Below are 22,751 nucleotides of genomic sequence, written 5' to 3'. Positions count from 1 at the left end.
GATCTCTATGTTTATTTTGACAAGTAGAAAATATTGCGAGAGAGAGATACAGAGTTATAATAGACTTAATTTAGACTAGTCAGTATCTTATTGGAGTGATACTATAATAGACTTCGTTTAGACTAGTCAGTATCATATTAGAGTGATCTTATAATAGACTTAGTTTAGACTAGTCAGTATCATATTAGAGTGGTCTTACAATAGACTTAGTTTAGACTAGTCAGTATCATATTAGAGTGATCTCTATGTTTATTTTGACAAGTAGAAAATATTGCGAGAGAGAGATACAGAGTTATAATAGACTTAATTTAGACTAGTCAGTATCTTATTTGATTGATACTATAATAGACTTCGTTTAGACTAGTCAGTATCATATTAGAGTGATCTTACAATAGACTTAGTTTAGACTAGTCAGTATCTTATTGGAGTATTGGAGTGATCCTATAATAGACTTAGTTTAGACTAGTCAGAATCTTATTGAAGTGATCCTATAATAGACTTAGTTTAGACTAGTCAATATTATATTATAGTGATCCTATAATAGACTTAGTTTAGACTAATCAGTATCATATTAGAGTGATCCTATAATAGACTTAGTTTAGACTGGTCAATTTCATATTAGAGTGATCTTATAATAGACTTAGTTTAGACTAGTCAGTATCATATTAGAGTGATCCTATAATAGACTTAGTTTAGACTAGTCAGTATCATATTAGAGTGATCCTATAATAGACTTAGTTTAGACTAGTCAGTATCATATTAGAGTGATATTATAATAGACTTAGTTTAGACTATTCAATATCATATTAGACTATATATATATGTAAATACATTCAAAATGCAGGGATCTTAAAGGATAAGACAATGGGCAATAATGGTGTACTTCCCCAATAGATTTAATTTATTAATTAAAGAACAAATCAATATAAGTCCTCAAAGTTTAAAAACCAACGATCGATTAAGCTTATTTATAATACTTTGAGTACCAGTAAAATTGTCAAAAATATTTGAAATACTCTAAAATATATCAATTTAAAGAAACTCGTATAAAGTTTAAACCTAAGTGACAAAGATACAAATCAAGACAAGGATATTCTCCAAAAAGATGGAGAATTTTGGGAAAGTTTGGAAACAAAACAGACCTAGATTTTAAATATTTAAAATTTTAATTTTCTAGGAAGGAAGGGGTTATTGGACTGTAAAATTACACTGTTATCCAAAGTTTTACAACCACGTTATCTTATTCGTTGGCTCAAAAACTATGTGTACTTTAATAGAAGAGATAATTTTGCTAATCATCAATGGGGATGTAAACAATTTATCATCAATTGTCATATCCCTTAAGATCCATGATTTGTCCCATCTAAGTATGTTCACCCTGACGGAGACAGAGCCTGTAAAAAAGTGCCGACAGAGGCCAGTAAAAGTGCTCCGACAAAGGCTCCGATAAACTCAGGACTAACCGAGAGAAAATATGTCTGGTCCACTCAGTCAGGGATCAAAAGGGATAAGACGAATGGCGGATAAATTGAGAGAGAGAGAGAGAGAGAGAGAGAGAGAGAGAGAGAGAGAAAGAGAAAGAGAGAGAGAGAGAGAGAGAGAGAGAGAGAGAGAGAGAGAGAGAGAGAGAGAGAGAGAGAGAGAGAGAGAGAGAGAGAGAGAAAGAGAGAGAGAGACAAAGAGAGATAAAGAGAGACAAAGAGAGACAAAGAGAAAGAAAGAGAGAGAGAGAGAGAGAAAGAGAGAAAGAGAGAAAGAGAGAGAGAGAGAGAAGGAGAGAGAGAGAGAGAGAGAAAGATGAGAGAGAGAGAGAGATGAGAGAGAGAGATAAAGTGATGTAAAGGAGAATGAAACAAACCAAAACAACAGTAATCCTAATCTTAAGATATTTTATTGGAAAATTTGAATTACATTATCAAAAGAAAAAAATCTACAATTTCATATTATTAAAGAATTCAGAAACTAATTGTATATTTTTTTCACAATTTTAGAATCATCTAAACACTTATATTGGTCATAATTAAATTTTGTCTTCCATTTTAACTTCACATTTAAAATTTTCTACTGTATTCTATGTATATAGCACTTTTAAATCAAAATTTTTATTGGTACTTTAATTATTAAAACGTCTTTTATCGTTTTTAAAAATAATCACTTTAGTTAAATTTGGCTTAAAATTGTAACTTAAATAGTCTTTTGTTGTTTTTAATCACTGTTTAATGGAATAAAAACTTGAAGGAACTGTTGTTAAATCACATGGTTTGCTGGGCTGAGGTTGCTAGTTCCAGTTGCTTCTTTCTGGCCTGAAAATAAAAAAAAGTTAGATATATATCGATAGATAAATGGTTTCTAAAAGGACGGGATAAACCTAATAAATTACATGATAACGCGGTCAAACGTCCAATTGACTTCCAACTCTTTGATCAAACGAAATGGTTTGGAAGTCTTCATTGTAAATGGTAATAAGTTGCACTTATTTGGACAAAGGCATTCCCCCTATTTTAAATATTTATTGTTGCACATCTGACCATTTTTGACGTCTTTAGTTATAAATTGGTGTTGGGTTGAGGCTCAAACCCATACCTACCAAATAACGAGCGATAAATATATATCCTATAAATAGTAAGGTTTTTTTTACCGTAGCTTAAGATTTCGGTCCCGGTATGGATTTTTTAATATAAGTTTTAGGATGGTCTTATGCTATTTTTTGCTTTTCTTATCCGTTTTTTCAAATACATGGATTAAACAGAAACATGGAATAGAGAGAGAAAGAAAGAAGATTAAAAGAAAGAAAACAATAGCATAACAAAGAAAATCAAGTGAGAAAAAGAGAAATACAATGATATTTATATTCTATTTACTACTGAGAGTAAGTTATACTGTATTATGTTCATAAAATCAAGAAAAATTAGTATTAGCAAATGTAAACTAACTTTTAAATATTTTTAATAGTGTAAAGTAAAATTATCCTTTTTAAATGGTAGATTTAAGTTTCTACTAGCAAAAGTATAAAATTAATATATCAATAATTTTATTTCTTAAAAGTTCTAGCTTTTAGAAACTCTACATAAATAGGGGGGGGGGGGGGTATATACACAATATGGTGTCATATTTATATTCTTAGATGGGTAGGGTGGGGGGGGGGGGGGAGGGGATATTTAGAATTATGATATCAAAGCTCACTTTAGTGTAAATTCCCCATCACCCCCCCCCCCCCCGCCTTAATATTCCATATTTTCCCCCTGTCACCCACCCAACCATATCTTTTATATTATTTTGTCACCCTTTCCCCCCCCCCTCACAATCTTTTGATACTCATATTTTGTATATCACACTTATGCTATCCCCTCCCTAAAATTATTACACATCCTAACCCCCCCCCCCCCCTCCAGCAATTTAGCAATTTCCCCCCCTCAAACAATGATGAGATTTATGAAAGGAAGACATATGTTTATGCTCCCCCCCCCCCCCCCCATTATAATAACTCTACTAACATTGAAACTCAAATATTATTCTCCCTCTTTTAATATTATAGGGTTATTACAGAATTTTTTTTCCAGTACGACTTCGAAACCGAATAATATCCGCTGGATTAGAACCGGTTCTCAACCTTACTTAAACCTCAACCTAACTGAAAAAACGTTACTTTATATTACTTTTTTCGTCTATTTATACTTTCGTAAAAAATGTAATATAAAAAAGTTTTTTCTTAAAGGACAAAGCAATTTTGAATTTGATATGTAATAAAGATCTTATTGATAAAAAGGCATTTCAGTAAACTGTACTTTAACAAGGATAATAACACCATAAGTTGTGAAGCAAAGATAAATTAGCAAAATAAAAAGAAAAATCAACAAACAGACTGACAAAGCTAGTTATATAGTAAATCCACATTAAAGGAAGGTTTTAAAAAGAAAATTCAGAATTCTAGCAACTATGATTTATAGGCCCCGAATAGCCGAAAGCCCGAGCCAATAAAACAGGTATCAATTATGTGATTTTTATTTCATTTTTCCTGGAAAATTATCTATAACATGATACGTGAGAACTGGTTTTAATCCAGCGGAAATGAATCGGAATCGGACCTAAACTATGATAATAAATATATTATTTAATGTAGCATGGAAAGATTCATGTATTGATATGATATTCAGGGAGGGAGGGGACATTGAGCTGTTTATTACACTAGTCCCCAAAGTTTTTTAATAACGTTTTCTTGTTCCTTGGCTTTAAAACTATGCGGACTTTTATCAAATTTTTATGGGTTGGTTCATCAAGTTGAATATCTAAACGTTACAACCACTGATTGTAATCTACAAAGGGGTAATTTTGAGTATCATATTTTGGGATTTACATGAATTTATCGGCCATTGTCTTATCCCTTTATATTCCTGGATGATATTTGTGTACACTACACACTTCACGCCCATTGGTCCGAGGATATATTAATAATTTTCATAGACATATCAGCCCCACCCCCCCCCCTAAAGATTACAGGTCAATAAAGGGTAAAGGGCGGGGAAGTAAAGATTAATATTAACCTCCTCCTCCACTCATATTCATATTTACTATAGACATTAGACTTATCAGTTGTAGAGAAAAAGATGGTAATATAATAGACAAATTTTTCATGTTCTCTGTCACCGCTGAACCGATATGATTCACCTTTACAGTGAAGCTTCTCATATGTCCTGGGAAGGTTTAATAATTAGTTTGGGGGGAGGATACACCACCCACCCAAGAATAATTAAGCCAAGAAAACTAAAATTAAAAATTAGCAAATGTCATCCCAATAGAGGCCTCTAGGCCCCGTAACTGCTTGTCCCAATAAATAAAGCAAAAAGTTTTTTAAGATATTGCAAATCACTAAACCGATTAATAACATCATTTCAAGGAAGCTCAATGTAGGTCTTGGTAGAGTTTTAGGCTATTTATTTCCTAATAAAGTCTTCATATAGTTTTAGGCTATTTTTCTACTTACTATGAAGTTTCTCTAATAATATTCTAATGTTATATAGTGTATAATGATGCATACGGTACTTATCATATTTTCACAAATACAGAATAAAAGTTGGATTTAGGGACAGATATTCTGTAATTTGAATCATGTAATATTTGCGTTACTTTTAAACCAACTCCCCTCTTAAACCTTAACAGTCTCAATTCGGATATTTATCTGCCGGGGGGGGGGGGGGGGGGGTCGAATTTAAAAAAAACCTTCCCCACATTAAGTGTCCCTAGAGGCCTTTAGAGGCACAACCGCTAATTATTATTAAAGTATTATTGCCAACAACCAAACAAAAAATAAGTTTATAAATAAATTTAGATTAAATGCTATTTTTAACAGAATACTCGCATAATAATAATATTAATCATTATTATCAAGATTCATATGTTATTAAAAGACATATTATTCTTTAAAATTATTGAATGCTGCAAAAGGCATAATTTCTATAATTAGGAAAAATATTGTTTTAATGTCTTTCAAGATGTTATAATTATAAGCACTTTGACACTATGTAAGTTTCTTAGATATTTTAAAGGAAAAGATAATGGAGACTATACTATGAAAGTTAAGATTAAAATCAAAACTAAAATTTGAATAAATAGTTGATAGATAGATAAATAGTTGTATGTATTAAAATAGAAAATATAATGGAGACTATAATAATGAAAGTTAAGATTAAAATCAATTTTAAAATTTGAATAAATAGTTGATAGATAGATAAACAGTTTTATGTATTAAAATAGAAAATATATTCATTTCTTTTTCTTCTATTCTTCTCTAGAACTCTTTTTACACACTTGCACACATTTATCTTGCACAGGAAGGTTGAGAATAAAAATTCGGGTGACAGCGTTTAGAGTGTTCTAACAATCCCACCAGTAAAAGTTGTTAAAATATAGCAATCTTTTTAGAAATGATCTTGAGTCTTAAGACATTTAAAGGGTTAGACTCTTGATATGTCAAACGCGTGATATTTAAGTAGTAGTAAGGTAAATGTCACTATATTTAAACAGGTATACTGAGAGAGGACCTCTAGACAAAGGTTGTGCAATCAAAGGGTTAGTTGTCTGCTGGAATTGAGATAATTAGCTCCATATAATTACCAAAAAAATGTCCTCATATTGAAGTTACTTATTTGTTATTTTTGAATAAATTTTTTTGGTGAAATTGTCTTAACACCTTGTATTCAAATCACGTACAAGAAAGAGCACAGTTAGAATATTAGAGACATCAAGAATAAAAAAGATAGATAGATAGAAAGAGGAGAGAGAGAGAAAGAGATAGAGAGAGAGAGAGTGAGAGAGAGGAGAGAGAGAAATACTGTCACAGTTTAAGATTCTATAAGCCCTGTTTATCAATCTAGAAATTATTTTATGTCAATGGTGTTTTAAAAAATTATTCATAAAAGTGGGGATATTTGGTGGTACCCTACCTTAAATAGTTTCAAACCTCTTCAGAACCTATGGTAAGCTTCATTTAAGGAGAAACATATCGGTTCTGCGGTTATTTGCTTCAAACACACTGATATACATCCTGTTATTTTTATATAAGGATCAAGCAACGTTCTTTTGAATCATTGGTTTTGTTTTGCCATGATTTATGTATGTAGATTAGCAAGATTTCTTTTTGTGTATTTTTAATGAATAGCAGGTTTTTCCTTGACTTTTTAAAAAAAAACCTTATAATTTAACTTGCCTTTTTGTAATTTTTAAGCAATTTAACTATGGCAAATGTGGATTTTTGCACGACTTTTGTCCAGATATCGATCCTGTTCTTAGGCGAAGGCATGATCGTAGTATAAAAAGTCCTGCTAATATTAACGTCTTTTGTATAATTCGGTTTCTTACTCTAAATAAAATCTTTTATTTGTGTGTTTTTTTGATGTTGAAATGTTTACATAAAATCTAAGATGACAAAATAATGGAGTTTATTCAAATCACAGAGAAATAAAAAGAAAATAGTGTCAGGGGGGGTTGGAAGACAAAGACACAGTGGAAAAAAGAATGGTATAATAGAATTTATAAAAAAAACAATACATACAAAGTTGTGTGTTCATTAAGTAATGAACGATAAATTGATCATCCCCAATAATGATAAACAAAATCGGTCCTTCTGTCGTTTAAAATAATCGATTTAAAAGTTTGGACATTACTAGTAAGGAATCAGTATTCTATAATAGTACCCAAAGCTGTTGAACCAACTAATAAGATGTAGGTGGTTATAAAACATTGGGTACCAGTGTAATTTACAGTCTAATGTCCCCTACATTTATAATTACCATTCTTGTTTTTTTTGTAAAAATTTCATGATACTTTCCTAGTAGAAGATACATTGTATTAAAAAGGGAGAAATCACGATGGTGTGTGATTCTTTGAGATATTATTCTTAGGGCTTCTTATAAACATTAATCTTAACCTGGGTTCTTAAATCTCAACATCATACTATAACAGTATGCTATAAGGCTTGAATTGAACTGTAATTTAATGGATTTAGTTTATATGGAATAGTCTTTAATGTTTGTTCATGTATATGTGTTTTTTATTGTTGGGTTTCTTCTCTATAGTCATTTCATCCACCAGAAAAACACAGTAAACTGAACTACAGTTTTAAATAATATTCTCTAAAAAGTTTAAAACAAATAGTTAAATTTTACCAGTGTTTTACAATAAAAAAGGGGACATTTGACTGTAAATTACTCGGGTACCCAAAGTTTTAAAATAATCACGCCCTCTCTTTCGCTAGGGTTAAATCTTTGGGTACTTTAATTCCAGCTTGATTGGTTGGTTTAAACAAGAAGTCTTCAATTAACTTCTATACCAATAACTTTAAGTTGCATATTTTATGTACATCATCATTGGTGATGTATTGTACATCAATGTATCGTCCATTGTCTTATCCCTGGTATTTACTTAACCCAGGCTATGGACATACCCTTTCTAGTTTCTAATACATACAACTAGAATGTAAGGTGACAGTGTTGTGTAAGAAATCTTAATTTATTCTCTTTAGTTTCTTTGTATTTGTGTAAAGAGCTATGGAAAAAAGAACAGGGGGGAAAAAGCTATGACAATATTCTTTTTTTAGTTGTTCAGTTCAGCTATTCTATATAACTAACTAGTCTAAAAGTTTTATAATAACGTTTTCTTATTCGTTGGCTTAACAACTTTGGAGACTTTTATTGAATTATGACTGTTTAGTTCATTAGGTTGAATGAATGTCCAAACGTTTCAACCACTAATTGTAATCTACAGAAGGTGTAATTTTGTGTATCATCATTGAGGATAATATCCCTTAGATCCCTGAGGAAAAAGCTATGACAATATTCTTTTTTCCTATGCTTTCCTACTCTATAACTAACTCTATCTGTCTGGTTGTTATTTGAATTTTCTAAACTTGTAATATTCGTCTGTTATTGAATTGGTAAGAAGGTAGGGGATATTAAATAGTAAATTTACTGGTCCCCAAAGTTTTCTAAGCACGAAATATCAAGTCTTAATACTTAAGGGAAAACTCTTTCATGGGTTGTACTCTTAACCTAGAGTCCACCATTAATGTTAATCCGCATTGAGAGTGCATCAATTTATCATCCATTGTCTTATCACCTAAGATTCCTGAGAAATGAACACATTATTATGAAAAATGATTTATATGATTTTTGTATGAAGATTCTCTTGAGCAATAAGCATCTTCTCTACTCCCTACTATAGAATGTTGTCATCCTTGTTTTGATATAAGAGCCTTTTATACTTCTTACTTATAATTTTTTATATTTTGTATGAAAGCATTTTTATAATACTATATTTTTTGGAGTAAAGACAAACAAATTTACACAATAAAAACAAGAAAACTTTTTCTGTTTTTACATTTTTTCAGGGAATATACAACCCTTCTTCCTCCCAAGATCTTGCAAAAAAGAATTTAGTATGAACAGTGATCTTAAGGGATAAGACAATGATCAATAAATTGATATACATCATAAAAGATGATAAACAAAATTACCCCTTCCCTGGATAAAAAAATATTGTTTATAAAGTTAGGTTAAAGTTTTTGAGCCAAAAGATGGCGTTGTTATAAAACTTTGGATACCAGTGTAATCTACAGTCCAATATCCCCCCGCTTCCTCCCTGATAGTATGAAGGATTCCCATGAATAAACTTATGTACTGGAAAGTATTACATTTATTTTCTTATATCCAACTAAACTAAACATAATAAACTTATTTTTCGTATTCATTCGAATCCGGTGGTTAGAAACCGGTTCTCATCCATACGAAAAAACTATGTCTAGCATCGTATTATATCCAGTTTTCTACGAATATAGAAATGTACAATCATAAGATTAAAACCAGTTTTTTTAGCCGGTGCCTCCTGCATCTCGGGGCTAAAAAAACTAGTTTTAATCTTATAATTGTACATTCTATATCCGCGGAAAGCCGTTTATAATACGATACGAGAAATAACTTTTATCCTCTTTTAGTAGCAAATGTAAATTATAATTATGAATGTCCGTCTGTATGTCAGTCAGTAATTAAGTCATTTCAATTTTCTGAGCTGCTATTAAAGGTAGGAGTATGAAATTTCACAACCCAATATGGATAGTCTATAGATAGTTTGAGAGTTTATGCTTATTAGGGGAATCCTCACGAAAAAATCAGCCGTCTGTCGTGAAAGGAATATCCGACCGACCGACGGATATACATACATTAGTTTTAAGTTGCTTTGCTGCTAGCAATTTTATTGTTGTATAATAAGTAAAAACAAACACTTTTAACTTTTCTACTTAAATTAATGTTTTACACTTCTTAGCTTTGTGTTTTGTGTGTGTGTGAATGAGTGTGTTTGTGTATGTGTGTGAGCATTGTTAAAAGTTGGCTAAAAGTTTGAAGTTAGGTTGATCATTAATTTACACCAGATATCAACCATGAAAGGGGTGTATCATCTATCTATCTATTTATCTATCTAACTATCTATCTAACAATCTATCTATCTATCTATCTATTTATCTATCTATTTATCTATCTATTTATCTATTTATCTATTTATCTATCTATCTATCTATTTATCTATCTATCTATCTAACTATCTATCTAATTATCTATCTAACTATCTATCTAACTATCTATCTATCTATCTATCTATCTATCTAACTATCTATCTAACAATCCATCTATCTATCTATCATTAACGTATTTTCCCCCTACCCTAACGTTTTCTCCCATATGTTATGTAGTATAAAATTGGACTGTTTTATGACTCTGAATTCACTGATTTTTAGACCCCCCCTCCCCTCTATGCCAGTAGTTTTTTTGACCTCCGTTATAAGGAAGCATCGATTTTTGATAAATTAATCTCTCTTTACAGCTAAATTTTTATTTAGGATACACTTTTCCTACTAAGAAGGATTTTTAACTATAATTACCAAAAATAACAGGGTAAAAAACAAATTGTAATTTGTTTATCTAAATTTTCAAAAGTCCTTCAAAGTATAACTGGGCAAAGTGTCTAAATAAATCAGCCATGTGACGTCATAAAAATGAGGGAGATGAGAGGAGAAGTGGGAAGTAAACCCCTTAAAAAGAGATGGATAATTTCTCATTGTTAAGACGTCACATGGCTGATTTTTGAGACACTTTGTCCAGTTACTTCAAAGTTAAAAAATGCAGCTTAGTCTATTTATATTATTTCCCCCTTAGATTTAACAAGCCTACTTAATAAATCCACCCCCTCTAAACTCTGGTCCACTTCCCCTACTGTTTTTTATCTCCCAAATTCTTAGCCCCCTGATGTCTGTATGTCTGTCTGTCTGTGTATATGTTTATCACATTGCGTTTTATGGCCCCTAAAATTGTTTCCACCTTGCCTTGTATTGTTTATAGGTGTAAAAGAGACTGTTATAAATATACACTTAACATTAAATAACACATAATTAATAAGGGGTAGTCTTGAAATAGAAATAATATCAGAAAAAGAACAGTTTTTTTTATAAAATCTAAATAAATAGTATTTTTGGTCATCTTTGTTTTAAAATAAGGTTAAGTTTTAAAGAAATAAAAGAAAATTCCCTTTTTTCAGTTTTCAAAATTCATCAAATTCCTGCTTGGAATTTATTACAAAGAGATGAACAGACGCTCTTGTCTAAATTTCTATAGAGTAGTTGTGCTACATTAAAAAATAGGGTGTGATGTCTCAATTATAATTTAGTGCAGAGCAGTAAAAATTTATTTTTGTGAAAAGGGCACTTGTTAGATGTACACTACATATAGATATGGAGTATATTTGGAGTAGCTGCACTTGTTTAAAGAAAAGAGGGTGTGATGTCTCAATTATAAGTTAAAACAGCAGTAAAAATTCACCTTTGTAAATAGTGCACTTGCTTATATTTACTACTAGAGGGGGGGGGGGCTCTTGGAGCCCCCCTCTCCCTCCCCCCCCCCCCGATCTGTAAGGGTTAACTGATTGGGTTCTCTATTTTATATAAACTTAACATCGGTCCCGTGATGGTTTTAGGCTATTTAATTTTTAGATTTAAGTCTTGGGATGGGTTTAAGCTTTTTTTCTAGTCCGTAGATAATAAAGGGGCAAACGCTAATAATATATAAAGTTTTTTTTGTCTGAAGGTTAAAATCTCAATAACTACTAAAGCGATTGGGTTCTCAATTTTAGGTAAGCTTCAAATAGGTCCCATGAGGGCATTAGGCTATTTCATTTTCAGATGGTTTTAAGCTATTTTTTCTAGCCTGTTTCTGCCCCTTTAATTACAGAGCCCCTGGATGCTAGGTACGCATCCGCTAGGTATGCATTTTTTTATTCAGAATTAGAAATATGGATTTTGTTAATTATTAGAAATATTAGAAAATAAATATAAATATATTAACTTGCACATAAAGATTACTTCAAGTTCAACTACTTACGTTAGAATTTCTGTCCGGCTGATTTTAGTTATTTATTTTATAATAAAAGCCTTTGACACTATCAACGTAATAACTTTCTGCCTTAGCGTTTTCTTGTTTTTTAAACCTCTCTCTCACACTTGCTTTTTCTTCCATTTGTCTTTTGATTTCTTTATTTGATCTTCACATACGTATTTATGATAATGCTTTTTTTCATTCTTTCAAAAATGTAATTTGAATTATGGAATTTTTTTTCCAATATATATTTTTTTATATAACCGTCATGAAAGGGTTAAAATGTTTTTGATTTTTGTTTGTAAATCTGAACACATTAAAAGTGGCGCTAGAATCAATTTATTTTAAAACTAAGTTTTCTTAAATTTACTATATTATGAATTTAAATTTTCTGTTTTAAGAATAGTAATTAAATACTTCAACATTATGTAAATAGCAACATGAAATAAAAAAAATGAATTTATTCTTAATAAAGTAAAATATTGGGTCTTATCGTTCTGGGCAATGAGAGTTTATTATGGATTATTGGAGCACTATAAGTTTTAAACATTTATCCCTTGGAAGACTTGAGCTCATTTATAGACATTTATTTCCTATATAGATCTGACATGGATCTTGAAGCAATAAAGCAGGCTGTTTTGTAAATGTTAAAAATTGGAAGAATCTATTAAATAAAAGTTATCGCAAATATACTTAGTAAATAAGGAGGGGGGATAGATAGGTAGATAGTAAGATATGTAGATACTTAAGTAAAAGAATAGAGGGTGCACGAGCAATATGTAACTCTACCACGGGGTGGTGCCCTGTCCCGATTTTGTACTAAGGCTATTAGCCAATGGCATCGGAAATGTAAAACACAGTCAAGCCAATAAAACAGAGCAGAAAGCAATTTGCAAGCAGACGAAAAAAGTCACCACCACTTGGACCAGGTAATCACCTGGGTCATGCATCTTCACTTGTACATGTAGATAGATAGAAAAAGCTAAAAAGAGTTAAGATATGGTCAAAACTTTAAAACAGACAAGAAACATTAAAAATTAATAAAAACACAAATGTATCCATGTTACATTTTCAAAACTTCTTAAATTATTTATTTTTTCATTTCTCAGGAGGGAAGGGACATTGGTCTGTAAATGTAGTATAACACGTTCTCTTATTAGTTGATTGGTTGGTTCAAACTTAAGTGTCCAAACTTTTCAACCAATAATTTAAATCTATAGAAGGGGTAATTTTGTTTACATCAATTTATCATCCATTGTCTTATCCCTTAAGATATTTTTTGGTCAATATTGAAAATTATTGTTTGGTTTTTTACTAAGCTTAAAATTTGACTAATAAATAGTCTAGGCAAAAATGAATTAGTTTATAACCCTGCAGCCTATCCTAACCCATATTAGACCAAAGTATATGGCCGTTAAGAGGACCCCTAATATCTCTATCCATCCATCTTCATAACGGTTACCCAATAAGATAATAAATATCTATCTAGGTAACAAATATTTAGCCCCTAATCATTATTTTCTAGCCCCCAACATTATGTTATAAACTGGCGGCTGACCCCTTATCGTTTAAGGAAAGTTGGGCAGTTAAATTGAATAAAACCATCAAAGAACTTTAGTTCTAAAAAATAGCCTTGAACAATCCCGGGGCTTATGTGTAGCTTCTCTATAATTGAGGTTCAGGGATTAGCGTGATGTACACTGATAGATAGATAGAAAAATGGATAGATAGACATAGATGGATATGTTGATAAGGCATAGGAACATTATCCATACTAAAGATATATAGATAGATATACACGGATAGATAGATAGAAAGTAGATAGATAGATATAGATGGATATGTTGATAAGGCATTGGAACATTATCCATACTAAAGATAGATAGATAGATGAATACAAATGGATATATGGATAGAAAGTAGATAGCTATTAGATAGATGGATATATTGGTATAAGGCATTGGAACATTATCCATACTAAAGATAGATAGATAGATGAATACGAATGGATAGATAGATATAGATGGATATGTTGATAAGGCATAGGAACATTATCCATAGTAAAGATAAATAGACAGATATACACGGATAGATAGATAGAGAGTGGATAGATAGATATAGATGGATATTATGATAAGGCATAGGAACATTATCCATACTAAATATAGATAGATAGATATATAGATGGATAGATAGATAGAAATAGATGGATATGTTGATAAGGCATAGGAACATTATCCATACTAAAGATAGATAGACAGATATACATGGATAGATAGATAAATAGTAGATAGATAGATATAGATGGATATGTTGATAAGGCATAGGAACATTATCCATACTAAAGTAGAAGCATACAATTTGTAGTTGGGCTACGTTTAAGACAAAAATATTTTTTAACAAGTTTTAGAGATATTATGACACAATTATACATATCCTTAACAGGGATCTAAGTGATAAGATATTGAATTATAAATTTCCATGGATGATCTACAAAATTCCTCCTTTTACTTAGATTAAAACAAAATTAAAGTTAGTGATTATTTATTATTAAAATTTTTGGTATTGTGCTTATCGTACCCTACCCTAGTTCCAAGTAGGTTTATTGCTTTATTACGCGAAGGAATGACAGGAGGGGTTCTTCTTTAAAGGGGGGGGGGGGGGAGGCTCCGAAAGATTGAAGGAGATTACGGGGGGCGTGATAGATGGAAGTGAAGGGGGGTACACACAAAACTGCTTAAAACTCAAGATAATTTGTTCTAGGAATCACCATTGCAATAACAAAGTTTGAAACTTCTTTCTTTTTGATGACAATTTAAAAAAATTTCTCAAATTATACTTCATTGTTAAATGAATCCTTATCCTCCAATATCTTATCAATAAAAAGTTAGTGTTTTTGGCGGGTGATGTATGAACACCCCCTGCACTGTAAATATGTCCGGTAGATTGAATGCAAAAATTGGGAAGTAGTACCCCCTCTCTAACTCCCCCCCCCCTCCCTCCCCCAGAGTGAGTAATATTGAATTGAAGGGGGGGGGGGGGAGAGGTCGAGGTCAGGAGACTTAGAGGATAGAAAGAAAAAAAATCGTAGATATAGGATTCAAGTAGTAATGTTAACTTAAGAACACAGAAATAGTGTCTGACTGATTATGACGTAACAAAAAAAATTAGCCAATGAGAGGCCGTTATTGACCAATGGTAAAATTTATAGTGGCCTCTCATTGGCTAATTTTTTTTGTTACGTCATAATCAGTCAGACACTATTACTGTGTTCTTAACTTTAAGGTTTCCCTAATAAGGAATATGGAAGGTTGGTTGTACCCTCCCCCAAAATAGTTAAAAACCTTACCATGACCTTTGAGAGATCCTTCGGTACAGACAGACAGACTCTTAGAAATCTATTACTTTTATATAAGGATAAGGTTAGGTTAGGTAATAAGTGCCCAACAGGAATAGGGCCCCACAGGGTTAGTGCCTTATGAATGGGTTAGAAATATTTCTAAAAAATGTACAAATAAGTATGTTATCTATCCCTCTGTTCCCTGGATGTAATAAAGAATATTATCAAGTTTAAAGGTTTTTAAGTAAAAGGGTGACTCCAGATTTTACAACCCCCATACAATTTCATCAGAGAAAATAAGATAGAAAAAGATTTAAAAAGATTAGAAAGAAGAGAAAAAAGATGGTTTAATAAAGAATGCAGAAAAAAAGTAGAGCAGGAAAAGTGAAAAGGACATCCATAAAATTGTACATAAATTTGTTGTTATACTTAAATTTTTAAGACTTGATTAATGTTATAATGATTTGCTTATAAAATTGTAACTTGTTGTTCTAGGAATTGTGATTCTAATGTCTGATGAATAGGATAATCGTTTCTGATAAAAAATGTTTATTAAAAGTTATAAATCATCATGTTTTAAATTGACGTACAGACTTTCTGGTATCAAGTATAGAGTTGCTACACTTTTTATCCCATATGAAAAGAGAAAAAGAGTAAAATTTTCTATATTTTTGAAGAATTTACTTGCAGCTAATATAATTATTTCTTTATTTCTACAAAAGTAACCCTTAAGTAAGACATTTTAGAGGCAGACTTTTTTTTGGCATTCTCTACGTCATTGGCTGCTACAGGCTGACAATACCATTGCTAATTTCTAACAACCCAATTTAGGGCTTAGGTTTTAAGGTTAGGTTTATTGTACAACAAGACCTGGTTTGAGACTGGGACTATTTTTAGCAAAATTAAATAATAGATGTTTAAAATAAGATTAAAAATTCTTTATTATACAAAAAGTAAAAACAATATAAAAAGAATTATTATTTTGATCGGTTGAAAAGTTGGATACTCTTTCTATCAATTTAATTTTGTATTAAAAAATCAACATAGACTTGATCATAAATTAATTAAATTAACGCCATGTCAATAATAGCTTTATATTGCATCAAATTATAGACAACTTTCCCCGGATATTGGAATTTAAAATTATAAGAATAAAACAAGTTTGGTTGGCACCGAGGTGCTGAAGGACCGGGCTAACAAAACTGGTATTGATTTTATCATTTTCATTTTAATATTCGTAAAATATTGTCTGTTATACGATGCTATACATAATTTTTCAGTTTAGCTTAGAACAGGTTCTAATTCAGCGGATATTAATCAGTTTCGAAACCATAACAGGAATTTGATTTTATTCTTTTTTTTCAGAAAACATTTTCCTAATCTTCAGGACAGCATAAAAGTTGGGCTGTCCTAGGCCACATTATAAAAAAAAACTGTTAAGCAATAACTTTTTATTTTTAACTGAAAATTTTTGTTAAGAATGTTTATTATTAGTTGGTGGCAAATTTTTATAGCTAAGAGGTTGTCTTATTGGTTTGTTAATATAAGCAGGGGGGGGGGGGGGGGATTTATGGACATAATAATATCTTTCTTTTCTCTTCAGCATTGAAACCGATTAATATCCACTGGATTAGAACCGGTTCTGAAATTTACTAAGAAGTCATGTTTTATAGACAATTTTTTACTGATAGTAAAATAAAGACTAGAATAAATCTCTACTTTTTCATTTTACTATCCGCAGAAATCTGCACCTTCCCAAGTTTTTGTTTGCTGACACGGGTCAAAATGCTTGTAGATAAATAAAGTTTGTACAATCACTATTAGACAAGACAAACAGTGTTATATTTGTTTACTTTAACTTTTGTTTCCAAATGCCCAAGTCAGTAATTTTTATTTTATCAGTAATAGGGTTAAATAATCAAATGTAAAGTAGTTTTATTGTTATACCTGGGATGGTTTCAAGCTATTTTTCCAGCTTCTTCTTACTCTTTTGAATATAGAGCCCCTAGATGCTCAGGGCTCAGTCGTTAGTGGATTGATATAAAGAAAGAAATAGTTCTAATTTGCTGTGTTTCTATTAAAGAAAGATAGCTATCCAGCCATTTAGGTAAATAGATAGAAAGATAGATAATGCAAAATAAATAGCCTAAATTTTAAATAGATAATTGGTGTTTAAACAATATTGTTCAACGTTGTGTTTGTATTAAGTTTGACATGTCAGTTACCTTACCCAGGGATCAAGGGATTGTTAAATAGAATAAAAGATTTAAATTTCTCCTCTCTTTCTCTTTATTACTAACATTTCTTATTGGTCTTTCTTTAGCTCTCCTACTCTGTTTCTCTCATCTCCCTCTCTGTGTATCTATCTATTTCTAAGTCTATCTATCTATTATTTTTCTCATTTTAATACCTTTAATACCGCTACCTTTAACCATGAGTAGTATGTAGGGTATTAAAGCTTGAAGCGTGCCAAAGAGATAAGAACTTAAATATTTACCTTTCAAACATTCTAATTCAATTGTAGTTTCCCTTATTACGGTAGTGGACCCATTATAAGAGCCCTCTCACATCTTAATTTTAAACTATTACTACTAACCCCTAATCGTTATGAAAAATACAGAATTCTGCTTGTTTTAACCTTAGGGAGAAAAACCATCGTAAATATAAAAAAATCTAAGGAGGATATGAGAAAAACTCTCAGAAAGATGTGATAATTTTTTTTTGTAGGGGGAGTAGTAAAATGACTTTAAAATTACCCCAGGATTTTTATCAAATGTAAAATAAAGGGGAGGGGGGGTATATTAAAAAAGATCTCTCTGCAAAATAATGGGATATTACCATTCAACTAAATTTACAAATAATCATATGCTGGGCTTTTCAAAGATAAACAGTTTTTTTTCAATTTTTTAAAGCTTTTCTATAAATAGGTTCTTCCGTACGTCCGGATAACTTGTATAAATAATTTAGGCATGTTAGAATAGTTTTATCGATTTCAAACTTTTTATGGTGAACCTTGTATTTTTTTTATCTATTGGCCTCTCTGTCATTTTAGATATAAATAAATATTTCATTGCTTAGGACCAGTAGGACTGAAAGGATTTAATAATGTAAAAATATTCAATAATAAAAAAAAATCGAATTATAGGTAACGGGCGTAAAAAAGTTAAATTGAGTGAGAATGTTAAGTCCTCATATTTTGGGGAAATAGTATGCAATAGCACGCCACTTAACAGTGAAAAAAAGAATAGCATTTCCCCAAGGAATATAATGCTATCTCCTATTCAGCAATCAACCAATCATGCAACAATGCAACAACCCAACCTACCAATGAGTGCAATTATGGCAGACCTAAGGCTATCGCAACAGCCAAAATATCAAAACATATATACAACCACTTTTAAGCAAGGTCCATATTTGCAGCAAAAACACTATAGCGTTGCATATCAAGCAATTGGCCCAAGTATATTTAACAATTGTCCAATTTATACAAGCCCACCAGCTACTCAAATATATTCAATGCCACCACAAACAGTAAGCCAAAATAGTTCACTTCAGGATCAACAAGAACAAAATTCTAGCATTGATGCATTTGCTAATATGCTAATTGGATTTCATAATAGCCAATAGAATAATTTAAATAGTATTAGTGTACCTATATTAACCTTTATAATTGAACTGTATTATTTTATCTAAATTGCATGCAATAACAAATAATTATAGAGTAGCTGCGTTACAATAATAAGTATATATTTCTTACAGTTCACATGAATATATAAGGAGTTTTGTAGGAGGGGGGGAGGGGGGGGTAAGTTAACCCTTTACTTATACGTGGGAAAAATACTTATGTTATTCCTAGCTGCGGGGGTCTACTATAAGGAGATGGGGGGAAGAAATTTAATGGATAGATGGAGGGGGATGGGGGGGGGGGGGAGGAAAGTTTAGATACAAAAATAAAAATTTTCACACATACACACTAGACTGGTAAAATACTTCTAGATTATAATTCTGTTTCAAAAAATTTATTTAGGAAAGTCCTCTATATTTTAAGATATTAATAGTTCTTCTGCTTCTTTTGATAATTACTCTACAAGGGAAAAAACCAACCCATCAATTTTGAACATTGGTTTAAGGGGTTTATTTGATAAATAGACCTTAGATTGTATTGGTTTGCTAACCAACAGCAATAGTGTAATACTTTTAGGGAATGAATAGTTTACCTAAAAGCCCTGCAAATATACTATGTACAAACGTCAGAGGTTTGGGACAGTTTAAGAAAAATAGATATAGATTAAATGGTGTCCCGTATAAAATTAAGGAAATGGTTTCTTCTTGCAGACATATTCCAACTATTTATTTTTGCCTTGAAACTAAACTTAAATCTTTTCACAGAAGGATTCGATTACCCAAGGGGATGAAATATATTGGGGAGACTTCATGTGATTCGGGGCAAGGAGGCATTTTTGGATTCATGGATAATTGTTATTCAATTGAGGACAGAAAAAGAGATGTAAAAGTTATTGTCTCTAAACATGCTATGTTTGTAAGGGTAAAAATTGGGAATGAATATTTGAATCTAGTCCCTGTCTACTTGCCCTCAAATAGGGAGGAGTGCAACAAAATATTAAAAAAAGTTAGCTCATTTTTAGACAGAAACAACATAACAAATTTTAGTATGTTTGGTGATACCAATTGTGATTTTAATCAAAAACGACATAATAACAGGAACATCCTTATTCAATCCTTTCTTGAAAAATATAATATGCATGATTTAGCAAATAAACTAAATATTGAACCAGGTTATACCTGGAGGGGTACGAAGCAAAGAATTAATTCTTATTCATATATTGATCATTTTTATACAAATATGGATTTTTTTAACTTTATTGAATTTTCTTACAATTCTTTCTCTGATCATAAATCAATGAGAATTGGAAACAAGAAAAAATTTAAATATTCAGCACCAAAATGGCAAGGGTATCTATTTAATAATAAGGATTTTATTAATTTAATGAAAGAAGAAACATCTAAATTTCTAATTGAAAATGCAGATCCTATTTCTTTTAAAATTAGCAGTCACAATTATAGTAATAATTTTGGGTTAATAGATAATGATTTTACATATGTAAGCTCAGAACATCAAAATAGCACAGTTTTATTTGATTTAATAAATCATCTCAAAAAAGCGCATGATAGATTTTTTTCTAAATTAAAGTTCAAATCTTATAACAAGACTAAAGAATTTGACAAACAAATTAATTTGCTTTATGATATGATTGATTCAAATATAAATTGTTGCCAGGCTAGTAAGGAAATCAATCGGCTTATACAACAACAGCAAGAATATTTTAAAATGCTTGTTCAAACCAATTCTGAAACTTTTCAAATGAGAGCCCTCTTACTAGATGGTTTACCAAACAACTTTACTTATAAAAACTTTAGAAACTCAAAAAAACAATGTTCAAACTTGCTGGTTGATAATGAATTGATTGATTGTCCAAAGAAAATAGCCAACATTTTTGGTGATTTGCATGCACAACTAGTGTGCCCAAATGTTATGCCTAATTCGAATTTAGATGAATTACTTAATTTTTTTGATTTAAAGCTTGATAATATGTATCCTAAAATTAAGCATTTAACGAATCCATATTCAACAACAGGTGAATTTAGAAAAGTAATCAAGAGCATGAAGTCAAATAGCATGCCTGGTCCAACTTCACAACCAACACAATTATTTGCTTTCTTGCTTGATAATTTACCTAAATTCACCACTAAAGCTTTTAACAACATGTATGATATTGATTTGGATAATTCTAGTTTATCATTTGTTAAGGAAAGAAATATTACATATATTCCCAAACCAGGACTTGATCCAACAATACCTGGAAACCGCCGCCCTATTGCACAAATGGAAAATGTTTTGAAAATTCTTGATAAAGCAATTAATAAAAAAGTTACTCCTTTACTTTCTAAAATTTGTCATTCTGACCAATATGGATTTATACCTAAGCGTCATATGGCCAATGCCACTATTTCTATTGTAAGCATAATAAATCATATAAAAGCGCACAACTACAATAGCCAACTTATATTTTTTGATCTACAACGTGCATATGATAAGGCATTACATTGTGTATCAAATACTATAATTAAACATATTTTTCCAGAAGGCAATTTTGCAAAATCTTGGATCTCTCTTACAAATGGCGGAAGCTTTAAAATTGTTGTAAAAGGAAACTCATCTAAGAAATATAAAAATAAAATTGGTTTCTCTCAAGGGGCACCTTCAAGTGGAAGTTTATTTGATATTTACAACCACATATTTTATTGTTGTTTAACAAGTCCTAAAATTAAAAACCTAACTTTGAAGTTGGATGGAAAACCATTTGATCCAATTTTTTTTGCTGACGATGGCTTTAATGCCTTTCAATTAAAATCAAATGAAGACATACAATTGGTTTCCAACTCACTTCAAAAATTAGAGTCAACAGTAAACATCAAAATCAACTTTCAAAAAACTAAAATTCTTACAAATGGGGAGTGTCCTCTTAACATATCAATTCTAGGGACTAAATGTGATATAGTAAAACATTTAGGGGTATATTTATCTTTTAATTTGACTCAAGCAGCAGATTATACATATGAACAGTTATTTGAAAAACTTAACACAAAATCTAAAAAATTTGCATTTTTTTGCAGTGATAATGTTTTCAAACGTAGAAATATTACTTTCTCCTTAATGAACACCATGGCTTTTCATATTTTTAGAATTTATGCTCCTAATCAAAAGCAAATAAAAAAACTTTGGAAAATAACAGCAAAATTTCTTTGGTCTTCAAAAAGCAATGAAGGCAACAATTCTTATAGATACAAGGTTGCAAAAAATAGAATAGAGATGGATTTTTCTCACGGTGGGCTAAATATGTTGCTACCATCTCAACAATCATTTATTATTTGGTTTAATGCTTTTTTAAATTTAATCAAGCACGCCCATCTTTTTCCAAACTCAAATATTGCAAGACTTTTGTCTCACAAACATGTACCAATAAGTAGTATTTTTGATAACCTTGGATCTGAAATCTTTCATAATTATATTAAAAATTTTAGAACCTTTTATCCATTAGAAAGTGGACTAATGTTTAGAAAAGCCAAAGGATTTTTAGTACTTTTAGAAAAGCATAGAGAAACCTTTCTTCATTCAAATATTACTTCATCTGTTTGGGCAAAAAATGTCAAATTTAACAATGGTGATATAATGGAACTAAACGAGCATGGACTAAACACCATTGCATCAATTCTTGATTTCATCAAAATACAGCACAAAGTTTTATATCGGCCATTGTTAAATTCTGCCATTAAAGAAAATCTTACTGAGAAACCAGTTTTATTAAAACTACAAAAAGTGGTGGAAAATATGTGTAGTGGTTTTGAATTTTATAACTTAATCTGTTTAACTGAATCAAAACAAAAGTTTGTTTTGAAGCCTATCATAAAGCTTTTTG

General features: G+C 30.8%; 1 protein-coding gene across 2 annotated transcripts in view; it reads right to left on the bottom strand.

Annotated features, from left to right (window-relative positions):
- The window catches only part of LOC145307363 (protein big brother-like), a 140,443-nt gene that overhangs the window by 63,054 nt on the left and 54,638 nt on the right, over positions 1–22,751 (bottom strand). The window contains exon 8 of one of the 2 annotated variants that reach the window (XM_080149856.1): positions 1,248–2,303. The exons of the other annotated variant lie outside the window; for it this stretch is intronic. Within the exon in view, the coding sequence (XP_080005982.1) occupies positions 2,253–2,303 (51 nt within the window). The 3' untranslated portion in view covers positions 1,248–2,252. Of the gene's footprint in view, positions 1–1,247; positions 2,304–22,751 lie in introns of those variants that run through there. 2 annotated transcript variants of the gene reach the window in all.

This window comes from Acartia tonsa, chromosome 1 (assembly GCF_053477335.1).
Source record: "Acartia tonsa isolate MP-2025a chromosome 1, ASM5347733v1, whole genome shotgun sequence".
Taxonomy (NCBI): domain Eukaryota; kingdom Metazoa; phylum Arthropoda; class Copepoda; order Calanoida; family Acartiidae; genus Acartia; species Acartia tonsa.
This window is presented reverse-complemented; position numbering and strand designations above follow the sequence as displayed.